General features: G+C 48.8%; 6 protein-coding genes across 6 annotated transcripts; 3 read left to right on the top strand and 3 right to left on the bottom strand.

Moving 5' to 3' along the window:
• Positions 1-4,356: 4,356 nt before the first annotated feature.
• CI109_105097 (uncharacterized protein) lies at positions 4,357-5,430 on the top strand (the record flags this gene model as incomplete). The annotated part of the gene is made up of 1 exon (XM_032005452.2): positions 4,357-5,430. One exon carries the CDS (start codon positions 4,357-4,359, stop codon positions 5,428-5,430), a length of 1,074 nt encoding a protein of 357 aa, XP_031860171.2.
• Positions 5,431-6,083: 653 nt separating this feature from the next.
• Positions 6,084-8,385, bottom strand: CI109_105096 (uncharacterized protein; the record flags this gene model as incomplete). The annotated part of the gene is made up of 7 exons (XM_032005453.1): positions 6,084-6,252; positions 6,304-6,530; positions 6,590-6,714; positions 6,778-7,099; positions 7,158-7,347; positions 7,426-7,811; positions 7,924-8,385. 7 exons carry the CDS (start codon positions 8,383-8,385, stop codon positions 6,084-6,086), a joined length of 1,881 nt encoding a protein of 626 aa, XP_031860172.1.
• Positions 8,386-9,514: 1,129 nt separating this feature from the next.
• CI109_105095 (uncharacterized protein) lies at positions 9,515-10,912 on the top strand (the record flags this gene model as incomplete). Its single annotated transcript, XM_032005454.1, has 3 exons — positions 9,515-9,581; positions 9,645-10,071; positions 10,273-10,912. The coding sequence occupies 3 exons, from the start codon at positions 9,515-9,517 to the stop codon at positions 10,910-10,912; spliced, it is 1,134 nt and encodes a 377-aa protein (XP_031860173.1).
• A 465-nt stretch (positions 10,913-11,377) lies between these two features.
• CI109_105094 (uncharacterized protein) lies at positions 11,378-13,780 on the bottom strand (the record flags this gene model as incomplete). The annotated part of the gene is made up of 11 exons (XM_032005455.1): positions 11,378-11,396; positions 11,458-11,528; positions 11,598-11,700; positions 11,765-11,775; positions 11,839-12,435; positions 12,493-12,617; positions 12,683-12,853; positions 12,916-13,236; positions 13,302-13,395; positions 13,453-13,658; positions 13,762-13,780. The coding sequence occupies 11 exons, from the start codon at positions 13,778-13,780 to the stop codon at positions 11,378-11,380; spliced, it is 1,737 nt and encodes a 578-aa protein (XP_031860174.1).
• Positions 13,781-14,566: 786 nt separating this feature from the next.
• On the top strand, positions 14,567-16,200 carry CI109_105093 (uncharacterized protein; the record flags this gene model as incomplete). The annotated part of the gene is made up of 9 exons (XM_032005456.2): positions 14,567-14,784; positions 14,868-14,975; positions 15,039-15,139; positions 15,225-15,415; positions 15,477-15,501; positions 15,564-15,640; positions 15,706-15,781; positions 15,839-15,913; positions 16,001-16,200. The coding sequence occupies 9 exons, from the start codon at positions 14,567-14,569 to the stop codon at positions 16,198-16,200; spliced, it is 1,071 nt and encodes a 356-aa protein (XP_031860175.2).
• Positions 16,201-16,629: 429 nt separating this feature from the next.
• On the bottom strand, positions 16,630-18,317 carry CI109_105092 (uncharacterized protein; the record flags this gene model as incomplete). The annotated part of the gene is made up of 2 exons (XM_032005457.2): positions 16,630-16,897; positions 16,969-18,317. The coding sequence occupies 2 exons, from the start codon at positions 18,315-18,317 to the stop codon at positions 16,630-16,632; spliced, it is 1,617 nt and encodes a 538-aa protein (XP_031860176.2).
• Between the last annotated feature and the right edge of the window lie 1,624 nt (positions 18,318-19,941).

Here is a 19,941-nt window from a genome sequence, read left to right as displayed (position 1 = left end):
CCCCTGAGCGACCCATTTATTTCATCATTCCCTTTCATAGTTTTTTGAATATAATCCATCCCTACTGTTAAGATGTGGCAAGGCCTCATGAAATGAAGCCTCTGTCAATTGTAATCATAGATGGGAAGCTCAGGTAGCATATTTGGCCATTGGTGAGGCTCTTTCTACCATCATGAACGTTCAGCCATACCATACTTTGTATACATTGTCCTTCAAGGGCTCAAGAGTGGTTCAGCGAATACATAAGTGCCACATCTTTGAGGGTGAGACAATGACTAGCCAATGACCATGGTACAACCAACAACAGGAAGATATACAAAATCAAAAAGGTATAAACTATACCAAGGATCATTAGTTTGTCAACTAATGTCTTATACCCCCCTCCTGTCTCCTTCATGTTCACTTTGATTGTGAGACCACATGACATCATCACCCTGTTCTTGCATGAAGTTTTCATAAAGCTCATCAAAGACTTGACTGCTTTCTGCTATTTGTGCCTCAAAGACACCCATCTCCTCTGAGATGTGAGCCTTTTGTTTGTCTCTGTAGTCTGTGTACTTGATGATGGTGGATTTGCTCTCTGCTATGTCAGATTTCAACTCCTCTATGTCACTGGCAAGGTGTGAGTGATATGGGACAGAGATGACATAATATTGACGACTAGACCGGATGTGCACTGTGTATTACCACATCAACATTGCTTTTTCACTCTGATCAGGGACAATTGGTAAGACATGTATCTCACTTTTCAATTTTTGGGTCAACACCCAAAGATCTTTTGGGCAGTCAGTTGGCTTGCAAGACATTCTCAGATATTGCCTAAGTTCATCCTGTGACAGGGGCTGAAGAAGAGGGAGATCATTGTAAGGATTTTCTGTCAAGGAAATTTTGGAGTAGTCAATAGCTTCAGGATCTGGACTCTCAGCTCTCAAGCACTTCAGTTGCGGAGGAATGTCAGGCTCTTTGGTGTCAAAGGAGCTCAATGGCTCACAGGAACCTTTCTCATCTTCACTCTTATAGATGGTGAGGTTATTCCATTGCTGTTGGCAATGTTCTCTCAAGTGATTAATATGTTCAATGTTGCTGTTCAGCTGTGACTGAAGTTGTCTCCTTTCCTCCTGCATGCTCTTTGTTTGCTCCCGCCTTGACGTTCTCCAAAGTTGACCTGGAATCAGAGTGAAGCATGTTAGGTCATTGACAAGACAGATGGTAAGTACAGGGAATAGCATTCAGATTGGTGAAGTGAACTGACCGTATTGTTCATAGCTCCGCCTCTTCCTCTTCTCCTTCCTCCTCACAGTTGGTGGATGTAAACGATGGCTGGCAATGGAGGTGTCATCATCACTTTTTGACCTGGTCTGTGGTAAGGCCTATGAATAGGTCATTTTCCCGCCCAAAACGATGACTCAAAACTCTAAGGGTACTAACCTGGGATGACAAAGTCTCTGTTGAATCAGAACACCCAGACTGGTGTGACATGATTTGAGATGAAAGGTGGTACTGTTGGAGTATGTGGTATTGGATGAACAGTGTTCCCTCGGTTTTGGAAATGGACCATATGTTGTTGGACAATATGGTTTGAGTGAGAAAGAGTCACACAGCTACAGAAGATCTCAATGTGTGCTACATCATGATAGAAGCCATAAGATGTGATTGAGGACTGCTGTTATGAATGTGCACATATCTTCTACAAGTCTTCCATGAGTTTTGTACAAGTCTTCCATGACTTCTCTACAAGTCTTCAATGATACTCTTGTAAGTCTTCTGAGAGGTGTTTACATGACTTATGTCAATCCTTCTGTAAGTCTAATAAGCAGTAAATGAGTGGCAAAGTGTTACAGTTTGAATGACAAAATCATGTCATAACACCTCAGCTCGGACACCAGATCATATATCTCTTTGACTGACCTGATCTAGTGAGGCTGACATGTGTGACACAAACATTGCATCTGCATCTACCCTGCTAACACATCACAAAAGTATATAAAACATCATCCTGACCGGTCTCTGACACCAATATACTAACCTTCAGTCTGTGGTTGGGACCAGAATAGGTACTCCTCTGGTTGGTGGTATTGAACTTCCGAAGTCTGCTGAGATGTTGCATCTCTGAAAGCCATTTTAGACCGAAATTCCTCAAATTCCTCCTGCTTGCTCTCAATGTAGCTGCTGAGCTGACTGATGACTGATTCGCTCTGCGCTACCTCATATTCAAGTTGCTGTACTTTCTCTGCCAAGAGCGATTGAAAGGTCTTCTCTCTTTCATATCTTTCATTTGTGTAGATCCGCTCTAGACCACTATAGGAATCAGCACATCCAGCTCAGGGATTCAAAACAGATGGGATGTCTCTAGCTCACTTTTCACCTTGGCAACTGATTGCCATGCTTCCCTTGAGACAATTGACTTGACATCTGCCCAGCTACGCTGAGATAGAAGATATTGAATGTCACATCGTGGTACATCTTTGTGCAGCTCACCAAGATATTGGTCAAGGGGAATTGTGGAGTAGTCCACAGGTCCTGAGACCGGCTTGGGATCAGGGCTCTCTTGCCTTGGGAATGTCAGGGACCAAGGGATCAGAGGCATATCATCAGAATCAGGTATGCATTGTTCCCGCAACTCAGCAATGGTCTCGATGTTGCTAGACAGCTCAGTGCGGAGGCGTGCTATTGCTTCTCGATTGTCTTCTGCTGACTTTTTCCGCAATTCCCGCCGTTCATGTGACCTGACTCGACCTGCAATCATAGAAGACTCCATCATTATCCTGTGCCACAACCAACATCCACAAGAAATAGGGTTAGGTGGATGTATCTGCTTACTTATTTCACGTCTCCTCAATTTGCTTGCTGACTCAACTGTGCCTGTTGAAGAGGGACCAGCATTGGCTGCATCAGTGTGAAATGATGAGCCTGGCTGTGATCACACAAGGGAATCAGTCGCTCCTCCAGCACACAAGATGAAGAAGACAATGTGAATATGGCATACCCGGGATGACCAATCACTGGTGGAAGGGGCTTTTGGACGTAGGGGCCTGCCGGACATGGTGCTGAGTGAAAAGGGGAAGGGCTTGTCAGTGTGGTGGAAATAGTTGTTCTGTGTGAGTTGTGATGAAAACACTGCAGCTGAATGGTAAAGAAGTGAGGAGAAACTAGAGGGAAATGGCTCAGAAAGGGTCTTTTATGTGTGTGGGAGTGCTCAATGTCCACAGGGCGCAATGGACCAAGACTGATATGTCCTTCTGGTGCACAAAGGATCAATATCATGAAACTCGCACTTGGTAGTTTCATAAATATAACCCTTTGTGCCCTTTGTGACAATTGCCTTCGAAGTAATGAGGGCTTAGCAAACAGAGGAAGTACCGCCTCTGTCACGACCCAGTACAACTGAGCGAACGACTCATGTCGTGACACCTCGACTCGGCTGCCGAATAGTTCGACTCGCTAGCCAACGGGAACCAGTTCGACATCGGCCCGGCGACAGCCGTCGTAGGAGATGACCGATTCGACTGACTAATCGTTCCCACGGTTCTTGTGGCATCATTGGTACTTATATACATGAGCACAGGACTCGTACTTAGTTATTCCTGTGACGAATGTATATTCCTCTGTCTAGTTCACTACTGTGGAACCGGTACAACGATCTGCTAGTCAACCCCAAGTCTCATACATTCGGTATTCGACTTGTACAATTCGGTACAGGACTTTGTACTATTCATAACCCGTATTCCCCGCTTAGGCTCGTCAACGGACCCGCCTCTGACAGCCTCACTATGGGGGTGTTGTCAACTGGAACAGCCAGTCATCATGATGTGGCAAGTACCAAGGGAATATACATATGTGGAAAGGTACAGTCTGTATACAGCTAAGTCTAGATCTATGAGGCAAGTACCAAGCATGTTGGTGTGATGGCTGAGTTCATGTACCATTAGAGACCAGATTTGAGCTTTGCTGAAATTCTGGTTGATCACACCACTTGGCCAGGAATCATAAGCGGACACTGTGTCCACGATATGAGAATCTTCACTCAGAGCTATCATGTTCATGACAACCAGCATCAGGACAGCATGTTTCAATTTATCCCTAGCTGGTTAAAAGAGTTCACGATACATACTCTTATAAATGTCTCAAGAACACAAAGGAGGACCTTTTAGAAACAAAAAAGGGTTCAATTTCTCATCATAAGGTGCACTGCAGGTCACACAAGAAGACAGAGAGACACCACAGTGGCCAACACAGACAGGTTCCTCTTCAACCTCATCTTTAGTATCAGCCAACACAGACACTGTTCACAATCAGAATCAAGTTTTCCAGCACCTACTATATTGCCATTGCAAACCCAATACACCGCTTCAATCGATGACCGCCTCCAGCTCTGCCCCTACAGATTCCATGACTGAGAGCCTTCCCAGCCGTCCAATGCGATGCTCCATGCATATCTCCACTGATCTGCAACCTGAAGACCTCTCGTATGAGCAGCTACGTGACTCTGATGAGGATCCCACCTCTTTCCGTCGGTGGAAGATCTCTACTACCTCGGAAGACAAGGCACTACTTCCTCAAGCCAAGATGCTGACTGATCAGATTGTCTTATGTGATGAGGACGTTATTCGACTATCCCACATTACGCATTGCGACCACATCCAATACCGCAATAATCCGATCACCTACTTGGATGTCAGATTCCCCGGGCTCTCAGCTTACATGCAGAAATGGAAGCAAAGCTTGAAGAAATCAGCTGAATATGACTCAGACCTGTTCAAAGTCCCCTTGGATGAAGGAGAGGACACAGGCTTGCAAGCACGAGCGTTCTTCGAAGTCTCCAAGAACAAACGCTCGGATATGAGTGGGACTGGTGTTATGACTAGTAGCAGTGATGAGAAGAAAGAATTTGATGTCGTCCCTTGCACTGTCGATCTCAAGGGTCATCATCGCTACTATTTGGCCTACGGTGCTTCAGACAATGAGATACGAAACCCCGAGCTTGTGCATCTAGGAAAAGACCATCGATCGCAGTTCTATCCTCCCTGGCAGGTGATTCGACAGGCTTCAAGAATTGCAGCAGAGCGATTTGAGTGCTGTGAAACGCTCGAAGGTTGTCCTGGTTCCTATACCTTTCCTGTCCACCTCAAAGTCGAAGGAGAGGGTATCGAGTGCACAAACCGCGATCCCATCAGGTGTAAGGCCAGCTATGTTCCCGACCTCTACACATACTTGACCCGTCCATCTGCCACGGACAATCGTCACTACATGATGGCTCGCTTGCTCAAGACTTTTAAGGAAACCGAAAGACCAGCCTATGCGATGACTTGGTTCGAGCCTGTGGCGATCCCGAACGACGAAGGAGGAACGAAGTCGGGATCATCGACTCTGAGATCCGCCAGAGGCAAGGTCAGTCGTAATTTGAAAGCATTGGTGAAGGGGAGCCAGTGAAGAGGTCATGAAGCTGTCCCTCACTCAGGACCTTCGTGTTGGCATATTCTGACTAGCATCTCATTCGATCTTCTCGTATCTACACTTCCCCACCTTGTTTCATAGTCCATGCTACCTCATATACGACAAAGCACCATATATTGTGAATAGAATCATCAGTCACATGCAACGCTTCCACGCATTTCTATACATAGCTTTGTGTGTTCGACGGGGTTCGTTGCACGCTCTACATTGACATTTGCAGTTCACATTTCCATTGTGTACTCTTACTCGTCTTGTATTGTAGTAGAGGATATATATATATGATATGCACCGCTCTCCAGGAGCTTTTCCCTTCTTCCTCTTCTCCATCCATCCACACGAAAACCAAAACCTCACACAAATGAAATAGGAACAAAAATAGAAGACGGTCGACGAGTAAAGGTTGTATATATATTGAAAGAGTTGGTTGAGTTTCGTAACACTGTCAGATTGAGCATGTACGTTGTCGAATCGGTCGTGAATATGTTGGTGAGGAAGCATGACGTAAAAGGCGTAAAAAGAGTATATTGTAGTTGTAGTTGTCGTATCGATATGGAAGACAGTTTGTTTGTTTGTAGGGCACTGGTAGTAGAGATGACAATGGGTATGTCGTTCTGATTGCCCGTTCCCGACTATCCCGCTTGAATAGGATTCAACGAGCTGATCCCCCTCTCTGCTCTCCTTTCCAACGCCGTCGCTACCCATCCCACCATATCAACCTCTGCCTCCTTGTCCGCTGCCAAGAATGGATGTTCTAGCAGTTCAGCATAAGTCGGTCTTCGGTTAGGATCTTTCTGCAGACTGTGAAGGTGTCAGATACCAGGAAACTCCTTTCCAATTCGAAACACTCACCACTTGGCAACGAAATCATTCGCATTGTCGCTGTAACCCTTTGGCAGCGTGGGCGCGGCACCGTTGACGATGGCAGTTAACTGAGCAAACACATTCGAGTACGTCTCGGGAGGGTAAGGATAGCATCCTTTGGCGAGTTCGACGATTGACAGACCAACAGACCAGACGTCGGATGAGACGGTGTATGTTGGGTTCTGGTTGACCGTTTCACTCTTAATTCGCTCGGGCTAAAGGGAATGGTCATCAGTGTCTCAATTTGTACGAGTCAATGGTGATCGCAGCTCACCGCCATGTAACTTTGACAACCAATGTTGGTCTTTGCCAAACTCTTCTCCAGTTGACCTGACACGCCGAAGTCGCAAAGCTTGACTTCACCCTTCTTGTTGATCAACACGTTTGTCGGCTTGACATCTAGCAAAGCAGCAATGCATCAGAATGTCAGTTGAAACCAATCGAAGCCTAGCTCCTACTCACCTCTGTGCATGATCTGCAGCTCATCCTTCAAGAAGCCTAAACCTCTCACAATCGCCGCCGTGATCCTCCTCAGAACAGGCTCCGGTACTCTCAGCTCCGCATTCTCCGCATCCTCCTCTGTCAGGTCTTTCGCCAGAACTCCACCGCCAGTAAGGGTATCCAGACTTCCAGCGTCCATGTACTCCATACAATAGTAGACACACGACTCGATAGTGAAGGCGCCGAAGAATTCAACAATTTCAGGTGCTTTGGCTCGATGCAGGATGTCGAGCTCCATGATGATACCGTTCAGCTTGGACTCGTCCAGTTCTAGTCGGATTTCCTATAATGATCACACGATTTAGTCAACACGCCATAACATGGTTCAGTGCTTGACTCACCTTCATTGCCATCATGACGCCTGTGGGACGATGGAACACTTTGTGAACCGATCCGTAATTCCCCTTTCCAAGTTCCCCTTGTACTTCTATCTCGTCCATGTTGATCTTGAAGCTCTGACCATCGTCAAAGTCGACTCCTTTGGAATGTAGAACCGCCTTCTTCGAAAATCTTAGTGAACCAGAGGGATCCCTGCGCAATTTGACAAATCAGAACCGTCAGTCTTTACTTGTCGTGTCGACGGCAGGCAATGGAGGAAGAACAACTCACATGACAGCTTTGAAATCTGTAAACTTGTTTCCTTCCTCCTTGACTGCTCCCTTCATCCCACTCAGCGTCATTCCTCCCGGAGGTCCTCTTCGAGCAGCCATTCCTCCCGGTCTACCTATACCTCCAGGTGCACTTGCACCCATTCCCATCATACCGAGGTTAGGTCTGGGCGGTCCTCCGTTCTGCGAACGTCGAGCGGCGAGACCGAAAGGTCCTGATGCGGGACCAGGTATTGAGTGACCGTTGGAAGCCGGACTTGAGGATGGTCCGGCACCCGCTGGTCTGAGAGCTTGAGCACGGAGCAAGGCAGTCATGGAAGTCGCGTTGGGATCGGGACCAAGTCCTCCTCCAGCAGATGGTGGTGGACCTTGACGCGAGGCAGCAACCTATAAACGACATCATTAGCAACCGTGCTCAGCAGCATGTGGTGGCGTGACAGAAAGGGAAGTGATTTGCGTTCGACAAGCAGCAAAGCTTTCGTAACGAAAGGTAACTCACCATATCCATCTTGGCCTGCAAACTGGGTGGCAGCTTTGTCGGCATCTGTCCACCTCCTCTTCCCGCTGCTCCTCTCATTCCCATTGGCATTGGCATACCACCTCGTCCTACACCTGCTCTTGCATTTGCTTGATGAGGAGGTGGTCTGGCTGACGGGACAACCGGTGCTGAAGTTATGGAAGTAGGAGGGGGTGGTCGGGGGAGACTTGACGGTGAGCCGGTAGCAGAGTTGTCTATCTCTCCATTACCTTTACCGTTGACGATAGGAGGTTGGGCAGTAGTTGGTGCTGTAGGTGTAGGGATGTCAGGAGTAGATTGGACATGGCCGTTCGGTAATTGTGAAGGTGAAGGTGCTTTGCCATTCGTCTCTTGTGGTTCGGTGGAAGAAGGTCGAGGAGGTTCTGCTTTGGTCTCCTCTGGTGTCGAAATATGCAACGTGTCGAGAGAAATAGGTTCCGACATCGTGCAAAGTGTGACTGTTGCACTCAACGGTCAAAAAGTCGGCAAGATGTAGATTGGTGATCTACGAGAAGTTTTGCGGATTCGAGTACGATATGTTATGACCCTGTGTTTCGTAATGTGATGATGAGTGTGGGTGGTGTTCAAGCGGGGAATGAAAAATGCGTCTCTTTTCGCGGGGCCAAGCAAAGCGAGACCGGCGACGAGCGCAGGGGTGTCGTGTGAACCGTCGAGTGTATGGGTGTGTAGACCGGTTCAAAACCTATCTCAACGACGTTGATTGACCACGATAGATGATTGTCGATTTCGATGAAGGTTGAGGTGACGGATTATTAAGCGCCAAGTGAGTGGATGCGAGGATTGATCGTCCTTCTGGAATTACCGCTCTGAGTTGCAGCACCGAAGTACTTCCGTCTTCTTCTGCGCAACGTGTGTTCGTGTAGTCAAGGATGGTGTGTATACTTCGTGGAAGGAGAAGGGTGGAGAAAGCGGTGTGGTTTAGTGGTTCCTCGATTCAGTCGAATACTTGATGTGATAGGGGATCTGGTAGACACACGCGGTATTGACGGTGTAAAAGGAGATAGAGTGTCCAGGTCGTGTTTGAGAGTTGTTAACCTGAATCTAGCGTGAAGGATTGAGAAGGGGGAGATGTATGAGGTGTATGTATGTATCTATCTATCGAGTCGATGGTCTCGATGAGAGATAAGGTGGAGAGGTATCCGAGGTGATGATGAGGTATGATGAGGTATGATGTAAGATTGAGTGCCGAGGTGCGATAAAACTGGGAATGGGAATGGGTAGGCGGGTGGGGCGCATGATACACGATGATGATGATGATGACCATTAACACGAATACTAATCATCGATTCTGATCATTACAACTCTGCATCCCCTGAGATTAGAAACGTTTCTAATGGAATGTCGTAATCCCCCCTCCTCGGCTATCGAATAATCTTGATAATGTCGCTTGCTTGCGGCAAAGGCTAAGAATCTGAGATCGCAGCAATCTCCACCTCGCTGACCCTGCAGCGTCTGTCGTGCTATTTTGACAACCTCAACGCCAATACTCAATACTATCGCTCCATCCAACCCTCACAAATCAGCTACAGCTACACCCACGCACACACACACGATGGCTTCCCCGCTGAAATCCTACTTTGGCAGGTCGATAGATCTGCTCCGGAAGAGCACCGCGAAGGGTATGTCCATGAATCAAATAATGTCAAATCGATCACCAGCTAACTTCTCGATACTGGAGGTAGTGGTCAAGATGGATGCTACGCCCTTAGCCACGCCTCAGACTATATTCTCTTTTGATACATCCCCACCTGAAGTTGATGAACCTAGTCATTTCGGTTTTGGTTCAGATTCCGAAGTTGGAGGTCTATCAAGCTGTGATCTATCCCTTGTCCCCGCCCCTTCCAGCTCATCTGAAACTGGCGGTGCAGCTGGAAGCAGCAGTCATATGGCATTCTACGGATATATGACGACAAAAGTCCCACCTTCTCATGCTGGGAAGATCAGGACAGGATATGCAGGTTTTAGGAATACCTCGAGATCGACATTGTTCGGTCAGGATAATTGGGATCTCGATATGTATACCCATCTGGGGGTAGTGGTGGGCTATAGAGGTTGGGAAGGTTGGAGGAACAGATGGGTGGTGAATATTGGAATTGATGGAAGACCAAGGTGAGTGATCGGCGTATCAACGCGGGACTGAGAAAGCGATGGCGACGGCAAACGCTTGGCCAATAGGTGTTAAGCACCTTGATCAGTGAGCATCGCTTGGCGGAGTTGGAAGCCAAGCGATGGGTGACCTCATCGTGAAGGACTAAGGGAGAGGCATCGGTCTCGTCCTCATTGACAATGCTGATTCACTCGCTCTCTCAGATCTGACGTATTCCAACACCGACTCGAACTTCCCCCTTCCCCTCTTTCCACCAACTCCAAATTATCTCTCAACCCGCTCTCTCCACCCCGTCCAGAATTCACCACCCTCCATCTCCCTCTCTCCTCATTCGTACTTATCAAAAAGGGACAGATCGCACCTTCACCAATACCGATGCCTAGGACCAATATCCGTACGGTCGGATTCGCCCTTCTCGGTAGAGATCGCGATGACGTTACTCCTCCACCGGCCGCGGCTGCAGGTGGTGCAAGAGGATCATTGTTGAGATTGGGAGGATGGGGTAAAGCCGGAAATGAGACTGAGGAAGTTGAGAATGATCCAGAACTGAAACAGATGTTGGAAGAAGATAATCTCCTATCACCCACAACATCATCGCCTAAAGAGGAAACACCAGTATCGACAGGTATTAGGAAGCCTAGAGCAACGGGCGGATATCATAGAGTCAGTACCGGTGCAGCTACCACTTCCACCACTCCTGCTGTTCCTACGAAAACGGCGACAAGTCTTGGAGACGTCGCGGCCCCCGAAGAGAGAGAAGGCTACTACGAACTCTGTATCAAGAGCGTGAAAGCGGTCAAGTGGGATCCGGAGATGGACGGACCTGATGGATCAGAGGTATAATCAACTAAACGTCTTATATGCATTCCACACCACAATACAATCATGAGAATCACGTCGCGTACCGCAATACGTGTCCATTTGCAGCAGATGTTGCTGGTCCGCTGGCAAAAGTCTATAGTTGCATCATAACCACAAGATATTCCCTTTATCAACCCTTCAAGAAAGCAAAAGCAAGTGACAAGCTGACAGCCTCCATTGGTTCCGATCTGAGTAAGAGAAACAAGAAAGCTAATACTGTGAGATTAGAAATAAAGAAAAGATGTTCCAGATATGATATAAGTGAATGTGTGTTTTTAGCCCGAATCGTTCCAGCTTTAATCTATGTCCGTCGCCGTCATCCTTCCGTGACGTGTTCACCCTTCTCGCTGTGCTTGACGCTTGCACCTCCAAAACACAACCATCTGCACTACCACACTATCCTCGGCGCTGATCCCCATATCGTATTCCTAACTCAGGTCGATTCGTTTACTCTCGAGAAACGTCACTGTAAACAAGCACGATGAGCTACTGCTTGCTTCACGAAAGATGGGCTCAGCTCGACTCACCGTCCGAAAATCCTGACCTTGGCCCAATCAGCCAACACCATGGTCCTGTTCCTGACGGAGTAGAGGGTAGACTGATTGAGTTTCATCAGCACAAGTTCGCCCATCACCCCCATCACGGCCGGACGAGGAAGAGTACTCACAACGTAGGCAGATCGCCAGAAGAGCATCGCGGCACCACCACCAGAGGCGACGTTACCGTTGAAGAGGGGCAAGTCGGCAATAGCCTTCTCGGAACCGATGTAGCTGCGAGATTATATTACATTAGCACCACATCCAGTCACGAAGACAGTGTTAGAGTATAGCTCACGCAAGAGAACCCTAAAGAGCGAGACTCGTCAGCTTCGAATAAAATGATGGAGCATGGCGCTCAATGCAACTCACCTGGTGAGAGTAGTGGAAGGGAGTAAGCTTGGCAGCCCTGTTGAGCTTCTTGACGGTCGCCTCGATCTCCGCGGGGTCGGCGGAGGGTTGAGCTCGGAGTTGAGTAAGCTGTTGCTCAAGCTTGGCCTTTTGACCGAGCTTGTGGAACACGCTAGCGAGGTAGATACCCTGTTGACTGGCGACCTGAGCGGTGGGGGCGTAAGAAGTGGCGGTACAGTCACCGACGGCGTAGACACCGTCAGCACCCAACAAGGAGAGGTAGTCGTCGACGAGAAGACCTCGTCGTTGAGTCTGGACTTGAGTGAGCTTGCCCATCAAGTCTCGAGTGATCTGTCTGGAGGTGTTACCGGTGGCCCAAACAAGGAGACCGTAAGGGATCTCTCGGATCTCCTTGTTGGCATCCTGGACGACAACGGCCTTCTCCTTGACATCCTTGACCATGGTTCGGGTAAGAACGTCAATTCTGTTCTCCTTGAAGGTAGACTCGGTGTACTGGATGAGCTGCTTAGAGAAGGCGGGGAGGACGTTGGGGAGGGCCTCGATAAGGGTGATTCGGAGTCGGTCGGCAACCTCGGGGTACCACTTCTTGAGATCGTCCTGTGTACAAGAACTGTCAATGTTTGCTCTGTCCAGCAGTGTTTGACGTCGACCTACGATCAAGAAGTCGTGGAGTTCACCGGCGTACTCGACACCAGTGGGTCCACCACCGACAACAACCATGTGCATGAGTCTGTCGATCTCCTCCTCAGACTGTCCCTTGAAGGCAGCGGTCTCAATGCCTGTGACGGTACATGAATCAGTTTACACTCGTGGCTCATGCAGCAGACATGTCAATGTTACTCACAGTCCATGATCTTTTGCCTGACCTTGTCGGCATCACCAAGCTCCTTGAGGAAACAGGCGTGCTCGTTGACACCCTTGATACCGAAGGTTTGGTTCTCACATCCGACGGCGTAGACGAGGTAGTCGTAGTTGATGGTGACATCAGTAGCGGCACCCTTGACATCGGAGATATCTACAGTATCAAACTATCAGCACAACAGCATATGAGAGATGGCTGAAGTAACCGATACGGACCTTGGAAGGTAACAGTCTTCTTGGTGGGGTCGACCTCCTTTGCCTCTGCCTCGTACACGGAAACCTTTCTCTTCTTGTGTCGGGTGATGTACCTAGTAGGCTGGATGATACTTCGGGGTTCGAGGGTACCAACGGTGACGGAGGGCAAGAGGGGAGTGAAAAGGAAGTAGTTTCGAGGAGAGATAACGACCACGTTGAAGTCATCGGTGTCGAGTGACTTGAGGAAGGAGGTGGCTCCCCATCCGGAACCGAGGACGACCAAAGTAGGCTTGGTGGGGTCAGCGTCGAGTTGATCAGGAGGGTTGTTCTGAGCTTGCGTCACTGCAGTGGAAAAGACAGATCAGTTGAGCGGCTCGGGATGCACGGACGAAGTTGCGATGACTAACCGTAAAGGAAAGCACCGGTAGCGGTGAGGATGAGAACGAGGGTAACTCGACCGAGGTTCTGCAAGTACCTCCTAGATCGGGTCAAGACGTAAGGCTATTCGCGAATGATCAGAACGAGATTTCACAAGTTTGGTCAACTGTTATAGCTCACCTTGGGAGCAACTACTTCAGAACCCTTGGGAAGAGGTGCGGGACCGGTAGGGGTAGGTTGTGAGGGAGGAGTGACCTCTGCTCGTCGTCTGGTAGAAGAGGTGAAGGTCGCAGCCTGGGAAATGGGAGATGCATATGCGAGTCGGGGAAGGACGACAGATGATCGAGGTGCAAGTGCAGAACGAGCGAGGAAAGGTTGAGTGCGGGCTACAATCAAGCGTGTTTATACACACATGTCAGTGACCATTTCACACGTCGTCGCGAAAAGTTTGCGCGTCATTCTTAATCGCTGGTTGTACGTGAGACTCACCGAGTTGACGGAACGCCATTGTGTCGTGCTCGATTTATACACGAGTTTTTTTGATATTAGATACAAGAAGGGAGAAGGGGTTTGTAAATGAGTGGTGAGTTATGCAAAGGAAACGAGGAATGGAGGAATGGAGGAATGGGAAATAAGTGATCTGAAAAAAGCGCTTAGCCAGGTGATTACTCGAAAACGATTCACGTAATTATTGTCGACTGGCTCAAATATGACTCCGGCGGTACAACCGTATATAAACGAGCTTAAATTGTGTCGAATTGACAAGGTTCTCCCTACCCTATACTCACTATTGCACTACTGCTATACATATACATGCGCTGGCTGTCTATCCCAGAGATCTCCTTATCGTCGCTTCCGCTATCATGGCGTGCATGTACTCTACATTCCTTTCATTGCAGATAGCGATGTTGATTTACTCACTGTCCTGCATTTCGCGTCCTTTCCTTTTCCGTCACAGTCACTCACTGATTCACTTATTGACTGATCCATCCATCCATTGAATTGCTGACGATGATGATGACATACATGGTTCCCACCCTACAGATCCGAATTTGGCATGACGTGGATTTCTTCTTCTTCTTGCTTGTAAGGGAACAATGGGTTTGGCGCGATTCAGTGTAACTCACCTCTTGGCGGTCTTCTCCGCATCTAAGCCCCTCGTGGTTGATGTTCGTGTCTCGAACGACAGATGATATATTACTATCTAATCCTTTGATCATTTGACTCCACACTTCCATCCGTTCTCTACCTGTTTGTCGTATCAACAGGACCTACCTCGCCACCCACCATGGCAATGTCAATCTTGACCGAACCAATCCGGTTCTGTTTCCCCGCTGCTCCTATTGGGAACACGGCCGACCTCCCTCTGTACACCCGCGAAGAGTCACCTTCCAAATCGTCACGCGCAGGAGGTGCAGGTGGACGTGATGGACGAACAACGTTGAAGAAGATGACATTCAAGACGGTGGTAGCTTCTTATGCTTTTGATTGGGTCCTCGCTTTGGCTCTCTGGTGAGTACCATCTCTCCACGACGCATAGACCCACTGTCTGTCATTCCCCTCTGACTGACATAAGGCTGATTATGCTATTGAAGGGGAGTTCTGGCCATCCTTAACAGATCAGCAGGACACAAACGTGAATTCTCATTGACGGACACGTCTATCCAACATTCCTTCGCGACCCACGAGCGAGTCCCTCCGAAGTGAGTAACAGAGTATTAGCTGGTAGAAAGTCTAGTCTCGTTTGGCTGACGCGTTGGTGATAGGCTGCTCGGCTTCATTTCCGTTGGGATCCCGCTGCTCTGTCTCCTACCGCTCAGTACGCTCGTGTCGCGTAATTCGTGGGATGTGCACAACTCGATCTTGGGTGAGCTAAAGCGGATTCCCATTTCATCGTTCCGACGAGAATTGCTGATCTGGTCCGCTGCACTTTCCCCTTCCCATGTCTCCAGGCCTATTTACCTCATTCACCGTGACCGGCGTCGTCACGCAAATCATCAAGATGTCAGTTGGTCGACCACGACCTGATCTTATCGCCCGTTGTCTCCCTGCCCCAGGAGCAACTGATCATGCCGTTTTCGGACTCTCGACAGTCGATATATGTACCAGTACCAACAAGTTCTTGTTGGATGACGGATTCAAGGTGCGTCTGCCTTGCAAAGACCGGCTTGTACGTGTGCTTACAGGTTGATTCGGTCTCATAGAGTTTCCCAAGCGGACATAGTTCTCGTGAGTCCTCTCATCCAGAGTAGAATGTCGTAGGAACCTGACAATGGATTGTGTACTCGCAGTATCATTCTCAGGACTTGCTTTCTTGAGTCTTTATCTCGCTGGAAAGATGCATCTCTGGGACGTGCGAGGTCACAGAGTGAGTGCTCTAGTTTTCTCACACAATATTTGTGATCTCATAAGCTGATACGCCTCATTCTGCAGACTCGAGCTTGGGCCGCTCTTTCACCATTGCTAGGTGGCGTGATGGTTGCTATCAGTCGTACCGAGGACAACAGGCGTGAGTGCTGTCGTGTGAGAAGTATAACAACAACACTGATATATGCACGCTTGGTAGACCACTGGCAAGATGTTTTGGTCGGTTCCTTGCTTGGTACCTTCATCGCATGGGTAGCTTACCGAACATACTATCGTGAGTGACTCATGCATGATCGCATACATCTCCCTCAGAGTATCGTCTTCACCCATCCGACTAGATCTGACCTAATCCTCCCCATAGCCGCCCTGTCGCATCGCGAATGTCATCTCCCCCTCGCGCCGCGTGTCGAGGCCGACAACGATGATGAAGATGCAGACCATTTCGGTCGAGATCGAGTGAGATTGTTGTCTGAAGAGAATGGAGATGAGACAATTACGAGAGGTAGCGAGGAGGAACACGCCTGGAGAGGAGCGCAAGGTGCTCGAGCTGATAGAGCGTAGAGCAAAGTACGTAGAGAGTGAAATCTGAGATCGGTATTCGTATCGTCGAGTGGATAGACTGGTGCAGGGGTGTTGTTATCCAAATATCAAATAGCGTCTGTTTCGCTGGAGCACGTAGAAGGGGGAGGTACGCGCCGCAAACAATTTGTTAACATCTTCAACTATATGTATAGAAACCCAGATGTGATAGAAAGATGCACTGCGAGTTATGTATGTCGCCCCACCCGAATTGAGTGTCTTGGTGTGATCTTTGGTTTTTCCAATTGTGGTATGCGGTATTGTAGACTTGCATCTACAAATCCATGCTCATGTCACTTTCAGAATATTTGCTGTACAACTATCGGCCATTTATTCTCAAGAATAAAGTCCCTCCCCGTCCGTGTATGTCGATGAATGTATGTACAGTAACCAGTGTCCCCCTTTCTACAATTATCGATCATCCTCCCACTTGCCGCCTCCTCCACCTGTCGTACTTTCGTCCTCGTCCCTCTCTGTATCAGGCCACATCTCCCCTCCACCACCACTACCCATACTTTGACCAGGAGGGGAGTCGGAATAACCCACTCCTGATCTTCTCAGAACAGCTTCGAGATGCGTAATGTGAGCAACAGCTTTGCGTAAGATGATAGCTTTGGAATCGGTCGGTAAAGAAGAAGGTAGAGCTGATCTCAATGCTTGGAAACCAGTATTGATTGACCTAAAAAAAAATCAAAGTTTGGTCAGAATTTGGTGATTATTTTAGAAGGATTGGTTTCTCGTCACACTCACTCTCTTCTCTTTTGCTCAGACATGAGATGCGCCAATCTCCTCGATTGACCAGGAGTGGGCTGCGCCTCTCTTCCCATCATTCCCAACATGCCTTCCGGTACCTCTTCTGACACACCACCAGCTCTGGGAATTCCCGAAGTCGACGAATGACTCCTCGACCTCGCCAGACCAGGAGCGACCTGACCACCAGCAGATCGGAAGCCCGACATGTAGTTTCCAGCAGCGGGGGGTAAGGAAGAGGGAGGAAGAGCACGGAGAGGAGGCGAAGATACATCGTATCCTCCTGAATTTTGTTGCGGATATGATTGAGGATGAGACTGTGTGTGGTGAGGATAGGTCTGCGAGCGAGAGTGGTGATGTGATTGATGATGATGATGATGAGAGGTCTCGTGAATTTGTTCTCTCTCCCGCTCACGCTCGTGCTCTCGTCGACGATCATTGTCGGTGTATTCCGAGTATCGAGATCCAGCACTTGGTGACCGCCGCAGTTGACGATGCTCGTAACCGTAGCTTGGCCGCAAATTAGGCACCGAGTGCGTCGTGCTCCCTGAACTGGAACTGGGGGGCACGAGTCTAGGACTCGCTCGACTCGAACTCCCTCCAGACGATTCAATCGATGGGGGTGGTGGCATGTGTGACGTCGCGACGGGTGGTGGAAGGGGAGGCGAGGCTGCACCTCCTGTCATGGAGTGAAGGGAAGGGAGTTTTATTCCAGCACCGGGTTTGCTTCCACTGGCAATTCGTGGCATTGGAGGACGATCAGCATCTCTTTCTCGCTCCCCTGACCGTGGGCGCCATGCTGGATCGCTCGAAAGGGATGATATAGGAGGAAAATGTCTGTCTTGGGGGGATTGAAGATCAGAAGGAGAGGAGAATCTAGGCACACCGCCGATGTTGGGCGGAGGTAAGTGGATACGCGGTAATTTGTCGGGTTGAGGGGCAGTGGATGTGGTTGCTACCATCTGCCGAGCATAAGGATGAGTACGATAAGATGATGATGAAAGCGAGGGTGGTGAACGACCAATGGAGGCGGGAGAATGCGATCGTCGCGTTGCTGATAATTGTTGTTCTCGTTCCCTCTCCCTCTCCCTCTCTCGTTCCCGTTGCATCGACGGATACGGATTGTTTTGATGAGGGTAGTGGGAAGAGTGTGAAGGTGGCATTCTAGGTATCGGTATTGTCGCTGCCATATTCTTCAATCGTGCGGGCGAATCAGAAGGATTTTGGTCAGAATTAGACCGTAAAGAAGGAGACAGAGTTGCCAGATATCGAGAGTTATCCTGGGGGGTACCAGTCCTTTGCCCTGTAGGTTCGTGCGGTTGATGAATCAGAAGAGAAGGAGAAGTCATGCGAAGGATTGCCGCTACTTCTACCCTTCACGTTGAGAGAAGGGTGTGCGAGTGGTGTGCGGGCGTGCCGAAAGGAAGCGAAAAGTACAGGTCGAGGCGGCGCCTAAAATCCCCGTACGACAGTTGCGATGAACCAAGTAGATGTCGCCAAACACGCGTGTTTTGTGAAGCAAACGTTGAGGATGTGGACCGCTTCCTTCGCTTGATGAAGGAAAGGGCGCAAAGGTGCTCAGCTCACAAAAGACGACACTTGGGTAGCCTCGGTCACCGACAGCACGTGTGTACTGTTGTGTGTCTCCGGCTGATTATCCTCTTGATCGGAGCGAACAGATGATATTCTCCTTGCTTGTCGAGAAGCTACCTGAAGGAAATCGTGTTCGAGGTTCTTTAGGACTAAGGGCGTGACTGTGATGAATGAAGGTTCAGTTGAAAAAATAAATGATCGGTGTAGCCAAGAATACTTACAGTGGGCAAAGTGAGATACCCGTAGGAGCGGGGGTACGAGGAAGAGAAAGGATTGTCGTAGAGACTATTATACGCAAGCGATGGTGATCACCACCTTTGTTGACCCTGGCTTTGATCGTCACGGCCTTTTAGACCTCGCTTGGACACTGAGAATAGCGTTGTTGGTTGAAAGGGAGACTCCAAGTTTGCCCCGTGAAAGCAATAAGGATATCGGTTACCTCGTGTGTTTATGATTCTGCCGCCGGTATGACGCAGAACAAAGGGATGGATGTGCGCGGAAGGCTTGTTTGTTTGGAAGAAAGGAGATGCGATATCGGAGAAAAACGAGGGTGTTGTGTCGTTACTGATCAGGTCAATGCACTCGTCTGAGTCGGCCCGGACGCTCAGATCGTGTAATACAAATCAAGGTCTCGCTGAAAATCGCTAGAAGGCGTCGATGATGGGCGTTACCAGTGTTGTATGGCTTCGTTGGCCAACGGGATTAGGTGATGTTGAAGTCGCGTTATACAGCCACTTTGACCTGGTCGCTTGGTCGTCGACAACGTATGTCAAAGGTATGTCAATGCTGCTCCCTTTGCGTACTCGGGCCGGTGCGATGAAAGGTTTGGCAAGGAAGAGCGGTTGACTGATGGGCAACGTGTTTGTATGTGATACGCAAATGGATGCCAAGTCCTTTGTGGGAACAAAGCAAGTGGTGGTTGATGCTTGATGGTCGATGGTCGATGGTCGATCCTGTCGTCCCTGCCTTTAACACTGGCTGACCCCAAGCCACAACGTTGTTGCTGGTCTGTGCAAGAGGGTCCAAGGGGAGTTGTTACCGCGTGATGATTTGCTAGGAAAACGGGTCGAAGCGTCGGAAGCGGTTGAATTGTCGATATTCGGGGTGTATGCCACTGAGCCTTGATTATGGCTTTTCCTTTTCGTCAAAAGGATGGTGTGAACGAGATAGCTTCGTTATATTATTTGTTTGGTGCAATGCGGATTATAGTATTAACAATGATAACAGGGGAATCTGAAGGATCAAGAATCAATGACGTTGAGGCAAGTGTTATAAACGAAAGTGGGCTCGGAGACGGTTGAGATCGTTCGGAATTGCCTTGTGATTGAGAACTGGGTGCCGTCGCTATTTATCCGAGATAATTATTATGATTAAGAAATA

Source organism: Kwoniella shandongensis, chromosome 9, assembly GCF_008629635.2.
Source record: "Kwoniella shandongensis chromosome 9, complete sequence".
NCBI classification, from domain to species: Eukaryota; Fungi; Basidiomycota; class Tremellomycetes; order Tremellales; family Cryptococcaceae; genus Kwoniella; species Kwoniella shandongensis.
This window is presented reverse-complemented; position numbering and strand designations above follow the sequence as displayed.